At 37.2% G+C, this 21,783-nt stretch overlaps 1 protein-coding gene across 7 annotated transcripts in view; it reads right to left on the bottom strand.

The window, feature by feature from the left end:
* Nucleotides 1-21,783, bottom strand: part of fgd4a (FYVE, RhoGEF and PH domain containing 4a) — a 94,380-nt gene that overhangs the window by 10,063 nt on the left and 62,534 nt on the right. For all 7 annotated transcript variants that reach the window (XM_059335181.1, XM_059335183.1, XM_059335179.1 and 4 more), the window contains 10 exons: nucleotides 18,343-18,489; nucleotides 16,277-16,496; nucleotides 13,160-13,571; nucleotides 7,938-8,027; nucleotides 5,245-5,390; nucleotides 4,307-4,463; nucleotides 3,200-3,338; nucleotides 3,061-3,119; nucleotides 2,385-2,531; nucleotides 1,023-1,195 (listed from right to left, as the gene is read on the bottom strand). In XM_059335181.1, the coding sequence (XP_059191164.1) occupies nucleotides 1,023-1,195; nucleotides 2,385-2,531; nucleotides 3,061-3,119; nucleotides 3,200-3,338; nucleotides 4,307-4,463; nucleotides 5,245-5,390; nucleotides 7,938-8,027; nucleotides 13,160-13,571; nucleotides 16,277-16,496; nucleotides 18,343-18,489 (1,690 nt within the window). The remainder of the gene's footprint in view (nucleotides 1-1,022; nucleotides 1,196-2,384; nucleotides 2,532-3,060; nucleotides 3,120-3,199; nucleotides 3,339-4,306; nucleotides 4,464-5,244; nucleotides 5,391-7,937; nucleotides 8,028-13,159; nucleotides 13,572-16,276; nucleotides 16,497-18,342; nucleotides 18,490-21,783) is intronic.

The raw sequence follows: 21,783 nt of genomic DNA, 5'->3' as shown, positions 1-21,783 counted from the left end.
TTTTCTTAAGTTGCAGCGCTGTGAGCTCTCAGGGCCAGCGTAATATTTACATTTTTAACCCTCTTTAAATCTAAATCTAAGTCTCAAAAACCACATATCGACCGAGCTCCATGTAATCAAACTTTTCCAGTTAGTAAATTGCACAAAGGATTTTTACTGTCAAATCAGGCGGCAATCTCCGTGTCTGAGCATGGAGGCCAACCAGGAAGTGCCTTAAGCCTGCAATCCACCGATAATTCCAGCAGGGGGCGCTAAGTTTGGCTGCAAAAAAATCTGCCCATTCATTTCAGTGCAAAATTTGAAAACTTCTGACTTGATTTATTACCTCAGAATTTTTTTTCAGGACAACACTATGGTCTCAATCGCTAGTAAAAAATCTTCTTCAAGACAATTTGATGTCAATAGTTTTAATAATGGCCCCATTTAGAAGAAAATAGAAGATAAAGAATCGTATGATTTGGGGCGGGGCTACCTTTGATTGACAGGTCACTAACAAGGCGAGCCGTCATCAGGAGAGAAGCAGAACAATGCGTATCCACGGCAACAAGTCAATAAAGTTATATATAACGTTATATAGATATAAAAGAGGACGTTTACCGATTTGGTCTCATAACTTTGACCCTTTCACTGTATTTTCACTTAATGACAGTTTATTTGAACGCTTTGTTCAGTAAAAATGTCTTGTTCAGTGTTTGGTTGGACTAACAGACACTCCAAGGAGTCGCCGCTCAGTTTTCTGAGGTAAGAAAGATACATTTTGTTTTTGTTTTTTTGCTAGCCAAAACTAACATCCCAGTTAATGCTCCAGTCAGTGATCAGATCCCTCTCCTCCTCCACAGTCCAGATATAGTCTGCTCCGCGTATCGGAAACAAGATGGCGACAAGTATAACGCTGAACTCGAGGCTTCCAACGGGCCACAAACCAATGGGTGACGTCACGGTGACTACGTCCATTATTTATATACAGTCTATGCGTCAAACCTCTTTCTGTATTATGTATCATATTTCTGTATAACATGTACCTGGCCTGTAGCTCGAGCATCCTCTCCTTCCCTGACACCTGGAAGGTATGAGGGTAGTCCTCGTTGGTCGTTTCCAGGACCTTCATGCCATCGATGCCGATCCGTGTCCTCACTGTGTACTTGGCCCCTCCCAGGCTGAACTTGGGCACGCAGTACAGCAGCATGTTGTTGAACTGGCAGAAAATCAAACAAAAGTTTGTACTGAGGAAAGATCAGCGCTATTCTAGTTTGAGTTTGAGTTTATTTATTTAAAACAGGGACAATACATATTAATGAACATATACATGTAAATATGCAAGATTATAGCCAACAGCTAATTTCCATCTTTAGTCCCTTTGGTAATTTGATGTCAATACCATAACATAACAATAAAATCAATAAAACAACAATAACAACAAGTTGGCAGTTGGCCTTCATGGCCAGAATGAGCAGGAGGAGAGAAAACGTGTCCTTGAGAACACAATAGAACAGAAAATAAAAATAAAAGCAAGAACAATGAAAAGTATAGTGGATCATGGAACATACAGGCCAGGGGTCAGAGGTCAAGGGTCAGGGGACCAAACGTATTTCACTAGTGTTAAACGCTACGTTTATATATCAAAGGGTTGATTAAAGTGCTGAAGTGTTAAAGTGCTAGGTGCGTAATTATATTGCAGATTGCCCGATTGCACAGTAAATATAAAGTGCTATTTTAAATGCACAATATTCAATACACATTGCATTTATTAAATACCAGCAATGGTAATTTTATGATATTGGGAGTACCCATTTTAAGAATATAAAGTGCATCTTGCCTTGCACGTAGCCCTAATACCTAAAAAGTAAATAAAAATATAATAAATAGCGAAGATATTAATGGGGAAGAGGGAGTATAGTAATCATAATAAAGCAGTGATGTTTATGTATGTACTCAGTGGAAATTGCGGATGGTACCCCAACAATTAGCTAACATTAAAACAAATATACAAGTTTAGGCACAGTTGTGACAACAGTGTTGTTCTTCCAGTAGCTGAGCTTTAAGATGTTTGCTAAAAGAGGTCAGAGTCGGGAGTTCACGTATTGTGTTTGGTATTGACTTTGTTTTCTTCCAAAGGGGGCAGTCCTCAAAACTGCAGGTAACCTGAATTACACAGACGGGAGACATTCAGCCTGAAGCTAATAAGAAACAGTCCGGACGTAATCACATCATCTGGCAATCTCAGTAATTGAGAGATTTGTTCATGTGCCCCTGATGGACTCTTACACAGAGGTGTTCCAGGCTCGAAATGATTCACTTGTTTCAATTGACTTGTGCAGACGCAGTCTCGCCTCAGCATGTTTCCCTCATTAGATAAGAAGCTGTGTGTGTGTGTGTGTGCTCACCAGGAAGAGGTATCGCTCCATGGCCGAGGTGTTCCTGGCCGCCAGCTTCAGGATGTGTCCCTCTTTGATGAACTCGTTAGAGGGGTTAACGATGTCCTCCTCCTCACCCAGCATCTCGTATATCTCCATCAGCTTCTTCAGATTCTCCTAAAAGAAGACAGAACATTATAGTTGGATTTAAATGTGTCTTGTAGGACAAAAGAAAATGCTTTGGTAACACTTTACAATAACCATCATCTATAAATGGTAAACATTAACATTAACATAATGGTAAACATTAATGTTTAATCATCATTTATAAACCGTATATAGGCCATTTAGAATGGTAAATACATAATTTATTAATGTTTAACTAACTAAACTAAAACATAATGGCTAATAGATGGTATATTAATGTAAGTTTATGGTTACTTTACCATTAACAAACAATTTAATTATAATTAATAGTTTATTAATAGTTCTAGTTGCACTGATTTTAACATTTTTAACATCATATTAAGTATGTTAATGATTTTGAAATTATTCTTAAACATTTAAGAAATTGGTTGAAAAGATTTAAAGATTAAATATGTATAGCACTTTGAAAATGGTTAATAATTGGTTTATAAACCATCTATAAACATTATTTAGTTGTTATTGTAAAGTGTTACCAATGCTTTCAAACATCTGTACTTACAGATTTCCGTATGGCGCTGTTGGAGTGAGTAGCTGCTGTGGCAATGATTTCTAATGATTCTGTGGGGGAGAAGAACATGGATTACCTAAATGTGGTGAGATAAAATGTACTTCTTAGAGGGGGAATTTGAAGAACTCACTCTCTGAGTCTCTCCGGTCAGGGTCGTCCTGCGGCAGCTTCTTCAGATAGTCTTTCAGCAGCATCTCGTAGCGAGGGACTCTCTGCACGGGCTCCAACATGTGATGCTGAAGCGTCAGGCAGCCACAGACCTCTTGACTCTGTGCAGAAATAATCGTAAGTATAAGTTTTACAGCAAATGTGCAGCGGTGGTAGAAGTATCCAGATCTCTTACTTCAGTCAAAGTACTGATACCACACTGTGAAATTACTGCACTCTAAGTAAAAGTTACTGAAGTAAAAGCACACAAGTATCAGCATCAAAATGTATGTAAAGTATGAAAATTAAAAGTACTTGTTATGCATTGTTTTATATATTCTAAACATTATTGTTGATGTATTATATAAGCAAAATTTAAATATTGTCAAGTTAGCATTGTTGGTTTCACTACTTAACCCTTTATCAGGCGAAGAACTATATTTGTTACCTTCAGTGGATATCAAAATGGGGTCGAGAAAAAAGTTGCACATTTACTAGATTGAAGTGGCAAATCTGTGCGAAAAAGTCGCAGATTTACGAGATTTAAAGTGGCAAATCTTCAAGAAAAAAAGTTGCAGATTTAAGAGATTTAAAGTGGCAAATCAGCACGAAACAAGTCGCAGATTTACGTGAAAAAAGTGGGAAAAAAGCTATTTTTTCTCCCAGATTCACCACTTTAAATCTCACAAATCTGTGCATTTTTTTCTCGTAGATTTGCCACTTTAATCTCGCAAACTTTTTTCTCAAAATATTATTATTTTTTACACATTCTGGCAGAATGTAATATCCTCCAATATTCTCTAGGGTTGAAATTTGGAGTTTGCAAGTATTTCAATGAGGGAGAAAAAAGTTGTTTTTTTCCCACTTTTTTCTCGTGAATCTGCGACTTTTTTCGCGCAGATTTGCCACTTTAAATCTCTTAAATCTGCCACTTTTTTTCTTGTAGATTTGCCACTTTAATCTAGTAAATTTGCAACTTTTTTCTCGAAATATTACCTGAAGTTACCAAATATAGTTCTTCGCCTGATAAAGGGTTAATGCACATCTCTTCCTAAAACATTTTTTCATTGTAAACATTGGTTGGCTGTACCTGTATCTCCTGAATGATCGCCTTGAATTGAGGGGAACGATCAGTCCACTGTTTCAGCAGCTCCATAGCCTTGTCGAAATTTTTCACATACTCTGCATACATCTTGAGGAAGGGTGTGAGTTTCTGCAGGATGTCTCCGAGGCGAGGTGTGGCCGCCCTGCAGCGAGGGAGAGAACGAGGTAAATTAGGTAACCACAGCGTGCTAGTTCTTATTAGTTGCTCCGCCATCCTTGTGCTTGTGTTTGACCCAAGGTTATAATTTTTAAAATATTTTTCATTAGTTTTAGTTTTAATTTCGTTGTGAATTTTTGTTTTCAAATTCAGTTAGTTTTAGTTAGTTTTTAGAGTGAGTTTTCTAGTTGTAGTTTAGTTTTTGAAAATGCTTAGTTTTAGTTGAGTTTTTAGTAGTTTTAGTGTTAGTTTTAGTTTTTTTGTAATGGGCTATGTGTTGGGTGCCAGATTCAAATAGGTCATAATAAATTTTGCCTTTATTTCCTTTGGTTTATCCATCTCAGCCCCAATAAGGTTATTAACTCTTACAGTTCTGGGTGTTTTGAATTTTGTTTCCCATCCCAGTCTCAGTAAACATATTTACCATGTGTTGCATGTTCAAATAGAAACACTGAAGTATGAATGAAACAAGTTGACAAAAACGAAAACTAAGGACATTTTCACTATAATTTCAGTTAGTTTTAGTTAGTTTTGTAACCTCACAATACAGTTTCAGTTAGTTACTGTTTTTTAAAAAACTCTATTTTTTATTTTTATTTCAGTTAACGAAAATGTTTTTTCAATTCTAGTTTTCGTTAACTATAATAACCTTGGTTTGACCTCATCGTCATGGACAACAGCAGCTTCAGCATCAGTGTGTGAGAGCTGGTTTCACTACAAAGAACCTTATTGTGTTTCCTGTGATTTGACTACAGGCTGGAGCTCACCATTCTCCCATTCGTTTCTCCAGATCTGGCAGCAGGAACTGGCTGTGAAAGACGTTGATGGAGGCGATGTTGGAGAAGATGTTCTTCACTACGTCCACAGGGAACGTTCCTTTATTAGCCTCCTCCATCAGCCTCGCAGAGAATACCTGAAAACAGCCACATTACACATAGAACTTGTAAGTAACAATAATAATTCAAAACCATTTATTATGAGATGCAACGAAAGCTCATGCAACTCTATTACACTTGTTTTGGACATGTCCAAAACTACATCACTTCTGGCAGCAAGGTTATTATAGTTAACGAAAACTAACAGAATAACGAAAACTAGAATTGAAAAAACATTTTCGTTAACTGAAATAAAAATAAAAACGAGAGTTTTTGAAAAAACGATAACTAACTGAAACTGTATTTTGTGGTTACAAAACTAACTAAAACTAACTAAAGTTATAGTGAAAATGTCCTTCGTTTTCGTCTTTGTCAGCACAAACATGTAAATACTATGCTGAAATACAGCTAAAATAATTCAGAGAATGTTTTAATGTGTTCTTAAGAGACTTATATAAAATATGCCAACAACATTTCAAAATGTGCTTTCATACGTGAACCTTATTGGTTGATATGAAATCTATTTCATCTATCTGGTTTTATGACTTAATAAACTTATTGGGGCTGAGATGGATCAGACAAAGGAAATAAAGGAAACATTTATTGTGACCTTATTGGATCTCGCACCCAACAAATACCCCATTACAAAAAAACTAAAACTAATTAAAACTAAACTAAAACTGAACACTTTCCAAAAAATAAAAACTAATTAAAACTAGCAAACTCACTCTAAAAACTAATTAAAACTAACTGAATTTGAAAACAAAAATTGACAACGAAATTAAAACTAAAACTAATGAAAAATCCCAAACTATTATAACCTTATCTGGCAGTCAATGTTCAATACTCTCTCTAAAATATCACTGGAGCCGATAGATCCATCTCCTCTCACTGTTTTATTTGATGTCACTCCGCAGGCTGTGGATTTAAGTAATTGTAAGTCCAATGTGGTGGCCTTTGTACACTACTGGCCAGACGTTTGATCTTGTTCAGATGGAAAAACCCTCTTCCCTTTCATATTCCCACTTGATTAGAGAGACTATGCAACATCTGAAGCTATGAAAAAATACGAGATAAAAGATAAAGATACTCTCTCCAAGAGTCTGTTTTGAAATTATATTCAACCTGGCAGCCTTTCTTGGCCTTTGTGGTTCAAATGGAAATGTAACCAACAAAATATAACCCTGTAATATATGTGAACCCCCTACTTGTATGGTCACATAGGCAGTGATGGAAGAAGTATTCAGATCCCTTACTTCAGTAAAAGTACTAATACCACACAGTGAAATCACTCCACTACAAGTAAAAGTCCTGCATTCAAAACTTACTGCAGTAAAAGTACAAACTATCAGCATCAAAATGTACTTAAAGTATCAAAAGTAAAAGTACGCATTATGCAGAAATGACAGATTATTTTATATATTCTAACTAAATGTTATTGTATTATTATTTCAATGCATTCATGCAAGCAACATTTTAATTATGTAAAGATAGGGCTCATATTACCTACTTTATATACTTTTATGAGGTTTGATTTATAAAAATGTCTAATCATTTTAACTTTATCATGTTTTTTTATGTTAAATCTCGACCTGAAAAGTAACTAAAGCTGTCAGCTAAATGTAGTGGAGTAAAAAGTACAATATTTGCCTCTAAAATATAGTGAAGTAGAAGTATATAGTTACATAAAATAGAAATACTCAAATAAAGTACAATTACCTCAAAATTGTATTTAAGTACAGTACTTGAGTAAATGTACTTAGTTACATTCCACCACTGCACATAGGTGTTTTCTGTCTCTGCTATATTTGTTTACGTGACTTACCTGATCAAAAAGTACATAAAATGACTATCTTTGATATTTAGGGTAGGGGGTAGTGACCAGGGATAATTACTGTCTGTATTATGTTTGTATTTTGTATTTTGCATATAGTGAAAATCAGTGGTGGAAGAAGTATTCAGATTCCTTACTTCAGTAAAAGTACCAATACCACACTGTGAAATTACTCCACTACAAGTAAAACTCCTGCATTCAAAACTTACTTTAGTAAAAGTACAAAAGTATCAGCTTCAAAATGTACTTAAAGTATCATAAGTAAAAGTACTCGTTTTGCAGAATGAACCCACTCAGATTGTTAAATATATTCTCAATATATGATTTGATGATTATTATTGATGCATTCATATAAGCAGCATTTTATTTTCTCAAAGTAGGGCTCATTTTAACTATTTAATATACTTTTATGAGGTCTAATTTAGAAAATGTCACTTTAAACTTTAAACCAATCATGTTTTTCATATTAAATCCTGATCTGAAAAGTAACTAAAGCTGCTGGCTATATGTAGTGGAGTAAAAAGTACAATATTTGCCTCTAAATGTAGTGGAGTAGAAGTATAAAGTTACATAAAATGGAAATACTCAAGTAAAGTACAAGTACCTCAAACTTTTACTTAAGTACAGTACTTGAGTAAATGTACTTAGTTACATTCCACCACTGGTGAAAATCTCAAATAAAAAGAAAAAACAACATATATTACATTAGAAAACACAAGTGAACCGAGCTTTTTTTTACTAAGTTCCTCACCTGGTCCAGCAGGTTGAGTCGCGCTACGTAGGCCTTCTCTGTGTGCAGGAGTTCACTGGCGATCTTAAACAGCTTCTGTTCATTTGTCTCCTGAAAACAGAAAGTACATTAATGCTCTTTAAATCAGTGGTGATCTTAAATACAGCTGATCATTGACGAATTAGTCAAACGTGAAAGTGAATTAATTCTAAGAGCCAAGCTAGAGAATCTGGTCTGCATAATGCCTGTTTCAGTCTAATACTCCTCTAATGATGAGTAATTGGCATTATCATCTGACTTGAAAGCGAGGCCATAGAAGCTCTTTAACACAGTGAATGGAAACTGAGTGCACTGAGAATAATGCAGAAGTGTCTGTAGTGCTTTATGTTGTTTCAGCTCCGTATTCATTCCCACATCATTGTTATTTGCAAGTTCCTGTTTGGTTCAGTTCACTGGTCTCGCTTTCAGACTGGATTCACACATCGTTCTTTATGAAAACAGTCATCAGAGGGTCAACAGCTGAGGAGCAACATGCTGCATTTTCTGCATTTCAGTGAGAAAACATTTACAGCACTGATTCCAGTGTCTGTCTCGGTGCAGTCTTGTGTTAAATCCTGTTTGTTGCTGTGTGCAGCAGCATGTAGCACTAACATGGGACTGATGGTGTAGCTGGTGCTGTGGTGTAGCAGGAGCATCAGAACAGGAAATGAAAACATGGAAGAAGGGAAATGACACCAAATCCGACAAAGAAACAAACATGTCTGACAGAGTTTTGTGTGAGAGGCCGATTGGTGTTAACAAACAATAACTGGAGCGTAAAAGTGCACTTGAAAAAAAAAATCACACAAGCAAACTGATATGGGGAAACATGTGACCATTTATCACCACAATGACCAACCGTAGCAGCAGAATATTTCACACTGTATATAACCATAAGGAAGCAGTGGCCTCCTCTTTAATGATCTGAGAGCGAGCGGCCTCATGTTACAACACAATCCATTTGGCAATATAGCCACAAAGTTGCTCAATTATCGTTCTCAAGGTAAAGGCTCAATGTTTTTTTCTTATTTTAAAAAACATCAGCTAAGCTTTTACAATGCATTGTTAAAGTATGAACCAGTTGTTCTCAATCTTTTTGACTTGTGGCCCTTACAGAGAAGCAGTGTGTACGTGGGGCCCCTCATGTTTCAGATGTCTATTACCTGTTAGCAGTTCCATTAACCCTTTATCAGGCAAAGAACTATATTTGGTAACTTCAGGTAATATTTCAGGAAAAAAGTTGCAAATTTACTAGATTAAAGTGGCAAATCTACAAGAAAAAAAGTCGCAGATTTATGAGAAAAAAAGTGAGAAAAAACTTTTTTCTCCAAGATTCACCACTTTAAATCTCATAAATCTATGATTTTTTTCTCGTAGATTTGCCACTTTAACCCTTAATAGGACACTCATTGAAATACTTGCAAATTTCCACCCTAGAGAATATTGGAGGATATTACATACTGCCAGAATGTGTTAAAAAAAACACAAGAAAATAATATTTTGAGGAAAAAGTTTACGAGATTAAAGTGGCAAATCTACGAGAAAAAAATACGTAGATTTATGAGATGTAAAGTGGTGAATCTGGGAGAAAAAAGTTGCTTTTTTCCCACTTTTTTCTTTAAATCTGCAACTTTTTTTCTTGTAGATTTGCCACTTTAATCTAGTAAATTTGCAACTTTTTTCTCGAAATATTACCTGAAGTTGCCTGGTAAAGGGTTAAAAAGTGAAACTTATCAGATGGTTTCATTTAAATGACAGCTCCAAATGATTTTCTATATTTCACATAAAATAAATACATCCATCCTTCCATTATCTTTAACCACTTTTCCGAACTTTGATCCCAGCTGACATTGGGCGAGAGGCGAGGTTCAACCTGGACAGGTTGCCAGTTTACAGCAAGGCTGATACAACCATTCAAGCTCTCATACACTCCTACGGACAATTTAGAGTCACCAATTAAACCTAAGCTGCATGTCTTTAGACTGTGAGAGGAAGCTGGAGGACCCGGAGACATAAAATACAACTATTTTTTAAAAATTACAAGTGAGTAATACAAATTTGAGTAGCTGAACGTTGTTTTTTCTTCCGTCCAATTAATCATTTTTCAACCCCTGAAGTAGATATTGTCGCCCTTTAAAGTGTCTGACCCCTGGTCTAGGATCCACTAGATTAAACTCATTTACTGGGTAAAAAATATCTACAGTATATTCCCTTTTTACCGTATCAATTTTGATTTATCTTTTTTCATCGTTAGTCTCTTATACATATCCAGGGTGTATGGAATATAATATTCATAATTATGTTTTCATGACTGTTTAATTAACCCTTTACATCCACATAAGGAGCGAGTCCTCCACCGTGTTGCACCACCATGTTTCTACGGTAACCTAGAATAGCCAAACCAAACGCTGTCTCTACAGAGGGCCTTTTGTGTTGTTCCCAGTGGTGGAAGAAGTATTCAGATTCCTTACTTAAGTAAAAATACCAATACCACACTGTGAAATTACTCCACTACAAGTAAAACTCCTGCATTCAAAACTTACTTTAGTAAAAGTACAAAAGTATCAGCATCAAAATGTACTTAAAGTATCAAAAGTAGTACTCGTTTTGCAGAATGAACCCACTCAGATTGTTAAATATATTCTCAATATATGATTTGATGATTATTATTGATGCATTCATATAAGCAGCATTTTATTTTCTCAAAGTAGGGCTCATTTTAACTATTTAATATACTTTTATGAGGTCTAATTTAGAAAATGTCACTTTAAACTTTTAAACCAATCATGTTTTTCATGTTAAATCCTGATCTGAAAAGTAACTAAAGCTGCTGGCTATATGTAGTGGAGTAAAAAGTACAATATTTGCCTCTAAATGTAGTGGAGTAGAAGTATAAAGTTACATAAAATGGAAATACTCAAGTAAAGTACAAGTACTTCAAAATTTTACTTAAGTACAGTACTTGAGTAAATGTACTTAGTTACATTCCACCACTGGTTGTTCCATTACCTAAAAGTCACCATACTCTGTTGAAAATTCTCGATTATTAAGAAGATTATGTCTTGGTGCAGAAAAGTCAACAACCTGAAATGTAAACAGCCCCCCCACCCGAACTCTCAGTGTGACTGCTAATAAACCTCAGCAGCAAAAAACTTTCCATTTCCAAAACAATTACATCACCTGAATGCGTCTGTAGAACCTGATAATGTAATAAATTCCGGATAATGTAATCACCCCGATAATGTAATAAAAATCTGCACTTGAGTCCATTGAAAATGTAATAAAACCTGATAATGTAATAACTTCCAGATAATGTAACAAAGTGCATTTCTCAATAATGTGATACACTTTTTTTTACCAATAATGTAATAAAATATAACATTAATGGGAGGTTTTTACATTATCAGGTTAGCCTTCATTTCGCAAGTCCTGATAATGTAATAATTCCCCAAGATTGTAATAATTTAACAGCAGACCACCCATTACTTGGGTTCAAGTGGTCAAAAGTTAATAAACATTCAACTTTGACCTGTTGGTGGCGCTAGAGCTCTTGAGCTAGAGTTGCCTACACAGTCTCACCACTTGAAATATTGGGGAATTATTACATTATCAGGACTTGCTAAATGAAGGCTAACCTGATAATGTAATAACCTCCCATTAATGTTATACTTTATTACATTATTGGTAAAAAAAAAAAAGTGTATTACATTATTGGGAAATGCACTTTATTACATTATCGGGGAAGTTATTACATTATCAGGTTTTATTACATTTTCAATGGACTCAAGTGCAAATTTTTATTACATTATCGGGGTTATTACATTATCGGGAATTTATTACATTATCAGGTTCTACATGCGTCAATAATTAAAATAGAAATCAAGATGCATCGATAATTGGAAATCTTGCACAACGGATCTTTAAATACATTCTGCTGCTAATACTTCAATGCTTTAACTTGAATACGTTTTTTTTTTATTTCTTACTCATAGTATAGTATTTTTACATGGTTTTATTGGTAATTTAAATAAAGGAGCTGAGTACTTATTCCACCAATGAAAAAGGCCGATAACCAGGCTGAATGGAAGTATCTAAGAAGTGTTTTTGTACCAACCAACACAAAGAGAAGTGATACTGTGTGTTTTCTCTAGATAATTTAAAACTGCACAAACAAATGATCTGATTAGAAATCCAATAATTGAAACAAAGCCACTTAAACTTAATCAAATGTCTTGACGAGCTACTAGATTTGACTCGAGGACACGAAAGGCTCAAGGCAAAAAAACAAAAAACAGAGTAAGTTTCAAATCTTTTTCAGTTCCCTTTCAAGTCACAATCACTAGTAAAAATATGGGTTGTTTCCACTGAACATTTCTGTGAGAAGACAGAGAGTGATCTGAACTGCAGATATTTATAATCTGGAGACAACAGCGGACAGCACAGGCTCCCAGGGGGGGAGGTCACCGAGGCAAGAACTCAGCTGCTAAAGCGTTGGACATCTGTTCAACCCTCGCAGAAAATAACCCTTCAGACACACACACACACTCCTGTAACTCTACCCTTATGATGTTAGAGTAACCCAAAGTTAGTTCAGAAGATTTAATTGCGCTGAAAGCCCCGAACATAAATAAATGCTGAGTGTTTGTCTATCAGAGACTGCATTTTTTTCTCGTAGATTTGCCACTTTAACCCTTAATAGGACACTCATTGAAATACTTCCAAATTTCAACCCTAGAGAATATTGGAGGATATTACTTACAGCCAGAACGTGTAAAAAAAACCACAAGAAAATAATATTTTGAGAAAAAAGTTTACGAGATTAAAGTGGCAAATCTACGAGAAAAAAATGCGTAGATTTATGAGATTTAAAGTGGTGAATGTGGGAGAAAAAAGTAGCTTTTTTCCCACTTTTTTCTCGTAAATCTGCTGTATCTTCCCTGTTTTAATTGACTGTTTTTACGGTTTTCAATTGTGTCTTGCTGTTTTTAATGTGTATGTAAAGCACTTTGAATTACCTTGTGTTGAATTGTGCTATACAAATAAACCTGCCTTGCCTTGCCTTGCCTAAATCTGCTACTTTTTTCGCGCAGATTTGCCACTTTAAATCTCTTAAATCTGCAACTTTTTTTCAGACTGGGAGATAAATACAGAATACAGAAAGGATGGAGATCACTTGGGTGCAAGTGCAACAAAAGTAAACGTACCTTCTGGTCAGCGCTCCCTTCTTCGTTCTTGGGTTCTGTGTCTATTTTAGTCCCACTGTCCTCATTCTCAGTGTGGCTTTCTGTACCAGTCCTGTCTGTGTGTGGAGGTGAATGATCGTCACTCTGTTCCGTGCACCCCATATCTCCGTTTACCAGCCCGCCACTCTCTATCCTCACACTTCCATTGTCCGTCTCCTGGTTATCCTCCTTGTCTTTGTCCTTTTCCTGCTCCATCTGAGCTAGCACCCCATTAGCAGCCGGTTTGTGGGCATCCTGCGGCGAGGTCGGTGCGGAGGAAGAGTGGTTGTCCTGGTTCTCCGTCTGCTTCTGGTAGGCTCGGTGAGCCGGGCTGCTGTTGGATGACTTGCTGATCTGTTTGAGCGGAGAGCCGTCTCTCTTGTTGTCTGTGTTGCTGGAGGAACAGAGGAGGAAGTCAGTCACAAAAAGAGTTTGACAGAAAAAAAAAAAAGGAGGATAAAAGAAAAAGATTACAGGAGAATGATAAGCAGCAGCTCCAGCCCTGCACGGTGATCAGGGAGTGTGGGACATGTCGGTAAGCAGAGAGCTTTGGCGCTGGAGTGTGAGAGTTAAAAATAAAACTGTGGAGATGCACAAACTTCCTTCTGTCTTATGAGGCTGCTGAAAGCTGGTGTACTGCAGAGGAAGTGTGTGTGCAGAGCGAAGACAGAATGGAGGTACAGTAATGAGGAGGAGGGGTGGAGGTACCACACTACTCCCCAGAGGTAGATACTGTCCTACTTCCAAAGAGAAACCACACTGTACTGTAACATCTCTTTCATTCTGCACGTCAACATGAATGAAATGGAAAAAACAGCTCGCGAGAGACAATTTGAAATACGGCGCAGGAATGGAAGCTCGATTAAGACAGAAACACACACACATGCATGCACAATGTCACCATTCAGCTGCTCTACATCCTGTACTGGCAGTCAGTCCAGCTGTTTCCCTGTGAATTACCCTCCAGACTTCAGCAAGCAGCTACTGCATCTTAGCTCCGGTTCGCTGCTTTGCTCCCTTCTGCTGCTAAACCGACAACAAATCAGATCTGCGAGAGCATCAGCAGAGAATAAACAAGATCTAACCTTTACTGGTGCAATAAAACACATCAGCAGAGCAGGTGATTTCCTAAGCTGCCGCCGCGGCGCTCACTGTTGCACTGAATGTCACTGTCCGGTAGAAACAGGAAGTATGTATAAATAGAGGAACAACAACAGGCTGGTGAAACACTTCACAGATGAATCACTTCTGGGCTGTCGGGCCACCTGAGTGTTTGAACGTAAAACAATATCATCCTCTCAGAAGACTCACGATTAGCTGCTGTTTAATACTGTTTTCAGATAAAACACACAGGCAGCTTTGCACCAGCAGTTCCTCTTTGCATATAAATAGCACAGTGAGTGCTCCAGTACATGACAGAGTTTTAAAACAGGCTGAACAAGACAGGAATTAAGAACAGCTTCACTTGCTATGTGCCAGCCCTTTAAGGTGCCTTTAAGGCAGCAAAGTGCCATGTGAACCAGATTAGTATATTAGTAGGCTAATTCTGTTCTCGGAAGCTGCGGGCCTTTCTCTTCTATTCTGTTCCAGGGCCACCAGAGGGCTAATCCCCACAGCCCCACAGAGTCTGAATGAAAAAAAGAGACACCCAACTTCTCTGAATAACCTCACTTCAATACTGGAAAACGCGATGAAAGGTGAGAAAGCCTGAATTCTATTTTCAGGGATCCGGGCCAAGGATGAGTGGGAATATGAGGCAACACACTGAAGATACTGAGTGGACATTATAGTGGGCACGCTGCTGCCTCAGAATGAATATTTTTGGGGCTCTATTGTACACTGTAAAAAAAATAATCTGTTAAATTTACGGTAAATTACCGGCAGCTGTGGTTGCCAGAACTTCACCGTAAAAAATACAGTGAGGGGGTTTTCTACTGTAAATTTAAATATCAGCAAAAACTAATTTAGACTGAATATTCTCGTTATTTTTAAGGTAATTGTGTCATTCATTCACACATCATGGCAAATCTCTATTAACTTTACATGAAAATGTTATATTTTTACAGAAAAACTGTGCATTTCCTACAGTTCATGACAGTAAAAGTAAAAATTGTGCTATTCCTTGATTTACGGTAATTAAAAGTGCCTACTACGGTGATACACAATTTTTAATTCTACGCCCCATTCCTGATGCAATTTGACAGTGTTTTTACTGTAATTTCTACAAACATTTTTTACAGTGTATGAGCAGTTGAGACAAGGGCTCCATTGTTGTGCCTCCTGTTGGTTTCTATGGGCCTCTCTTGCATAGAGAACACTAAAACTGATTCAAAACTCATATTTAAACAAGATCTGATGCACAAAAATGGGGGAAACACTAATACGGCTTAAGGATGATTAAATTCAGCTGGTAAGAGTTTATATAAAAGCCAACAGAATACTTAAATCGGTATATAACCACAGGGCAACAAGATCAAAGAACAGGCATTAAAGTTGAGTTAGTTCGAGAGATCCTACCTCATTCTCCTGGGCTTCATCTCGCAACACTGAGTCCTGTCCCACCACTGAATGAGGAGCTGTGTTTGCCCTCGCCTGTACAAATCTCCTTTCATCCCCTTTGCTAACGCTTGGCTTGTGAAGCACGAGCTAATCTAAGCTTGTTCTGTCTGTCTGCGCTGCTATCACTGAGTCAGGCTGAGGACTTCAATCGGAGGACTTCTGCTTTTCATCCCTTTAAATAACCGACGAAGGAAGCGTTAGGAAAGACAACGTTTTCCGTCACTGTGATTACGACAGCTCGGACAGCATCGTTTTGTCACAAAAGCTATTAAAGTGACGTAGATGGAGTTATTCGGCCGGAACTAATGTGTCATGGTAAAAAGAAATGCTGTTCCAGTCATAGGCTGTGTGATAATACTTTGCATCAGCCAAATGTCTCAAGTGAGAGCCACTTTCACTGAATAATATGACAGATCACATTAAATGAGCAATTCCTTTTACAAATCCTCCAGTCTCAACTTTCTTTTTATAACTTTCCTTAAAGTTTATACACACACACACACACACACACACACCACCAGAGAGTAAAGAGCCCCTTACCTGTTCTCCTCAAAGCGGCTGATGAGGTCTGAGACTTTGGAGTGTTTCTCCCTTATTTTCTCTCGGTTCACAGCCCCTCTTCCCCCTCCTCCTCCTCCTCCTCCTCCTCCTCCTCCACCTTCCTCCATGCCTCGTCTATTAAATGATGGTCTCTTGATGCGGCCAAGTGGGGAAGTTAAATCCGTCACCGGGCTCTGAAGATGTGGTGGTTTTGGAGGCACTGCAAAGAAGACAGAAAAAAAAAGTTATAGACTCTCTTGCATGCTTTTAGAATAGAATAGAATAGAATAGCCTTTATTGTCATTGTATATATACACAACGAAATTGGAGTGCATCTCCCATTGGTGCAAAATAAGAAACTCAAAATATATATATATACATACACGGAAAAAGAATAGAAAATAAAAATAGAATAAATAAATAAAATAAAACAAAATAGACTTTTTACATGGGCTGTGCTTAAAAATGTGTTCTCAGATATTGTTCAGTAAATTGTCCTTGTGGAGTTCAGTTCAGAGATAGCCCTGGGAAAAAAGCTCCCTCTGAACCTGCTTTTGGATGCAGATGATTACCATTTTATAATTTGTTGCTGCAATGTCCATTTGAACCTGACGGAGGCGGTATAAGCTACCCCAACTGACTGACACACAGGGCAGTGAGCTGTTTTAAACACCCTGAATGTAACAAATAAGCCACCAGGTCAGTGTAGAATAACATGATTTACAGGCAGCAGAGAGAATGGAGCTCTGTCTCTTGTCTTATCTGTGAAGAATGATTTACTCATCTCAAACAGAAGAGGGAACGAGGCTCAGGGTTCACTGATCCCAGGCCAACTTACACAACTTTATTCCTGTTTTCACTGTTTCCCTGCAGCGGCCTGAGCATGTGTGGAGTCATTTAGTATACTGTAATTCATCAGGCACAACTATACCTTATACCAGTAGTTCTCAACCTTTTTGAGTCGTGATCCCCAATTTAACATGCGACCCCCGCTCACTGAACAGAATCTCACACACACAGTTCAGATCATACAAACTCAGTTGATACAACACATTTTGGACAAATAATGAAGCACAAAATTACCCAAAAAAGAAACAAAATGACCAAAAAAAGTCACAAAATGTCTAAAAAAAAGACAAAATGACAAAAAAAGGAAACAAAATGACCAAAGAAGACACAAATTGACCACAAAATGATCAAAAAAAGACACAAAATGACCAGAAAAGACACAAAATGACCAAAAAAGACACAAAATGAGCAAAAAAAGACAAACAATGACCAAAAAAAGGAAACAAAATGACCAAAAAAGGAAACAAAATGACCAAAAAAGACACAAATTGACGACAAAATGATCAAAAAAGACACAAAATGACCAAAACAATACATACAAATGACCAAAAAAAGACATAAAATGACCAAAAAGACACAAAATGTCTAAAAAAAACCTAAAATGACACAAAATGTCTAAAAAGAGACACAAAATGACCAAAAAAGGAAACAAAATGACCAAAAAAGACACAAAATGATAAATAAAAGACACAAAATGACCAGGAAAGACACAAAATAACCAAAAAAGGAAACAAAATGACCAAAAAAGACACAAAATGACCAAAACAATACATAAAAATGACCAAAAATGACGAAAAAGACACAAGTTGATGACAAAATGCTCAAAAAAGACACAAAATGACCAAAAAAGACACTAAATGACAAAAAATTACCAAGAAAGACACAAAATGACAAAAAAAAAAACACAAAATGACCAAAAAAGACACAAAATGACCAAAAAATACATTAAATGACCAAAGGAATAAAACACATTAACACATGAACACTTTAACACAGTGGAGACAGAGCTGACTTCCTAAATGATTTGGCGACCCCCAGAAATCATCTCACAACCCCAATTGGGGTCCCGACCCCAAGGTTGAGAATAGCTGCCTTATACAGCTATGCAGACACAGGAGACTAAGCCATTTTTGTCTGCATGTCAATACTTGATAGACTGATGACGTTGATGATGTTGTATCCACTGAGCCTCCCACTCTGCACTGTGAGTGATGTACCTTGTGGTTTAGTCTGCAGCCCCGGCCTGCTGCCAGAGCTTCTTCCATTGACCCCTCCCCTGCTCCTGACAGGACCGCCGGCCCGATTCAGACACGCCTGCACACTGGGTGGGTTTCTTTCCTCGCACGCTGGGCTACTGCCTAGAGCTGAAGGACACAGAGAGAGAGAGAGAGTAAGCATATTACACATTACAACAACAATATCTCATGTTTTACAGCCACTGAATTGAGAGTGATGATACAGATTATGACAGATGGATGAGGAAAACATAATGCAACGTTTCATGAATGTTCACAGCATCCTTTTCCCCTTTTAGACAGATGTCTGTGTTGAAGAGGCAGGAATTCACACCCTGGACATTCCCTGTCTAAACTGCTGCCGCCAGGCAAACGCATCAGAGCAATAAAACAAGGACAAACAGATTAAAAAACTGTTTTTATCCAATTGCAGTCACAATATTCAATACTCAAAAAAGCATTTCATGTGCAATAAGGGACCAGTACAATGGAATGTACAATTGAGTGTGCATGAGTGATGGGTATCTTTTTTTGTTTTTTTTAGCAGCTTTTATTTATATGTTTTATTGATTGATTGTATATGTTGCACAATCTCGTTGTACTTGTTACAATGACAACAAAGATATTCTATTCTATTCTAAATGAGGAGAGAGAGATGCTGAATGAGAAAGGTCCCCTGCAGGACTCAGACCAGGACCACCCAGACACCAAACACCACCTCATTTTACCACAAAATACTCGTTAGGTAGATTCACGGTTACAAACTCCTGCCACAAGCATGGACTGTCTCTAAAGATGCATTACAGCCAGGCGGCAATCTCCGTGTCTGAGCATGGAGGCCAACCAGGAAGTGCCTTAAGCCTGTAATCTACCGAAAATTCCAGCAGGGGGCGCTAAGTTTGGCTGCAAAAAAAATCTGCCCATTCATTCCCATTCAACCCTTTATCAGGCGAAGAACCGTATTTGGTAACTTCAGCTGATATCCAAAATAAAAAATAAAAAATATTTTGAGAAAAAAGTTGCAAATTTACTAGATTTAAAGTGGCAGATCTACAAGAAAAAAAGTCGCAGATTTAAGAGATTTAAAGTAGCAAATCTGCATGGAAAAAAGTCACAGATTTATGAGAAAGAAGTGGGAAAAAGCAACTTTTCTCGCAGATTCACCACTTTAAATCTCTTAAATCTGCAACTTTTTTTCTTGTAGATTTGCCACTTTAATCTAGTAAATTTGCAACTTTTTTCTCAACCCCATTTTGATATCCACTGAAGTTACCAAATATAGTTCTTCGCCATTCTTTATGGTTCTAAACTTGGAAAATGTTCACCTTTCTGGGAGTTCAGCATTTTCACAATTAATGACAGTAAGTTATTACAAACTCTCCAATTGATGCAATAGTGCAGCCATATGGAGAGGCAGTGTTATCTTTGAATATATGACCCCACAGTTTTTTAATTCGGTAGTTGCATAGGAAATACTGTAAACAATGGTATTCAAGTGGTTAAATGTGCTTAATCAGCACAGACAGAGACTCAGAGAGTGGAGGCCTCCTGATGAGTTCTGTGCTACAACTTCCAATTTGAAGTCTTTGAAGGCTGTGAATAAATACTGAAAACTTTAACAGCCTTGTCGCGTTAGCTGAAAACATTTCAAGGCCTGAGGCATTACTCTGGTTTCACAACAACAAACGAACAAACTAAACTTGCACACAGAGATAATTCCTCCCGTATCTCATCCCTCCTGACAATCACGGGCTATTCAAACACGGGGCATACTGTATATATTCATTGCTGCAAATATGTTTATGATAAGCAGCTGTGGGATGAATATTAAAGAGTGTCAGACAGTTCAGTTGATTATCCAGCTAATGATCCAGCTGATGATCAGCCCCGGCGAGGCTTTTACCAACCAGCTGGCCACAGATGGTACAGCGTCAGTGTTTAGATAGAGCAGACAGACTGATTTAATGGCCGACAGACACAGACTGGCAGTGTTTACAGTAGCCCAAATACACCTCTTTCTGACCTCCCAGCACACACACACACATGCATGTTAAGTGTGTGTACTCAGGCAAATGTCCATGTATGGTTCTACGCTTCCATCAGTCAGAGCTCTCATTACTTAACAAGATATTAGTCCATTAGTTTCCATTTAAGGTGTTCACTTAAATGGGTGTGTGTGATTTAACAAGTGGCACTGATGGATGGGTTGGATGCAGAAATCAATGTAGCTTTGCACTTGGTTAACCCCCTTAGCGTTCCTGCAAATTAACCTTAAAACGCCTAAAGAAAGCATTGAAATTGTAAATTAAAAGCTGTTCTTGAATAGAGTAAATCTGTGGTCACATTTGAAAGGTAACACTCTGGAGTTTATTCTCAAAGAGAATAGAAGAATAGCTGTCAGCGCTGCTGTTATTGAGTGATGGAAGTTGAAACACGGTGAAAAATATATATTTTTTATTGTCTGCCTGAATATTTTTGACTTTTTAGCTGGAAAACACAATGTGGTCAAAATATGAAGTATTACCTACTCCCAGTTCAAATTTGATGAAGATATCTAAAAAAAAAAAATACTATTTTACACAGGTTTTTATAATTAACACATAATAATTATAATTATGTATTTATCAAGACTCCAATAGTATCCTCAGTAACATTGGCAGAAATGTGGTTTTAATCAATAGAATCACAAGAATCTTAGCTTTTCAATGATATGTAGCATAAATATCAACTCAAACAGTGGTTTTGTACATAAGCATAACAGTGTACACTGCAAAAAAGCCAACTTGTATTTTTTGGCCTAAAACAGTGATTTAAGTTGGTAAAACTTGGAAATATAAATTATTGACATTAAGGGCAATAATGTAAGTTAGCACAACAAAGGAAGCCAGTTGTCTGCTCAAAAACAAGTTGGTGAGTTGTTGTTACTTATTCTTTAAGTTGGGGTTCACAACGGGACAATAGTTCTGCTAACTCTTATTTCTTTGTTGTGAAATGCGGGAAAGCGGCGAAATTCATTAGCAAAAGCTAGCGGCTAACTGATGCTAGCGGCTAATAGATGCTAGCGGCGCTTTGTTACAGCTACAAGAGTAGCCATTAACGTATCAATGCTAACTCAAAATTGTGGTCGAAACATTAGCTGACATTTCATAGCGGCGTTACAATCTTGCCAATTCAGCACATTGCAGAAGTTAGCAGAAGTAAGGATTAAAAGTTATTACAATGTAAAATTGTAAGTTAGTACAACTTACAGTTGAGTTGACAAAAATCTGAATTCAGAGTTGCGCAAACTCCAAAACAAAACTTAAAATATTTAGTTTAATTGTCCAACTTAAAATTTTATCGAACTTTTCTTTTTTTGCAGTGTAGTAACACCCCTTATGTCATATGGAACGCTAACAGGTTACCTTGTGTGAATAAACAGTG

Source organism: Centropristis striata, chromosome 6 (assembly GCF_030273125.1).
Source record: "Centropristis striata isolate RG_2023a ecotype Rhode Island chromosome 6, C.striata_1.0, whole genome shotgun sequence".
In the NCBI taxonomy this organism is placed as follows: Eukaryota; Metazoa; Chordata; class Actinopteri; order Perciformes; family Serranidae; genus Centropristis; species Centropristis striata.
Note: the sequence above shows the minus strand (reverse complement) of the source record. Positions and strands in the feature narration are given on the sequence as shown.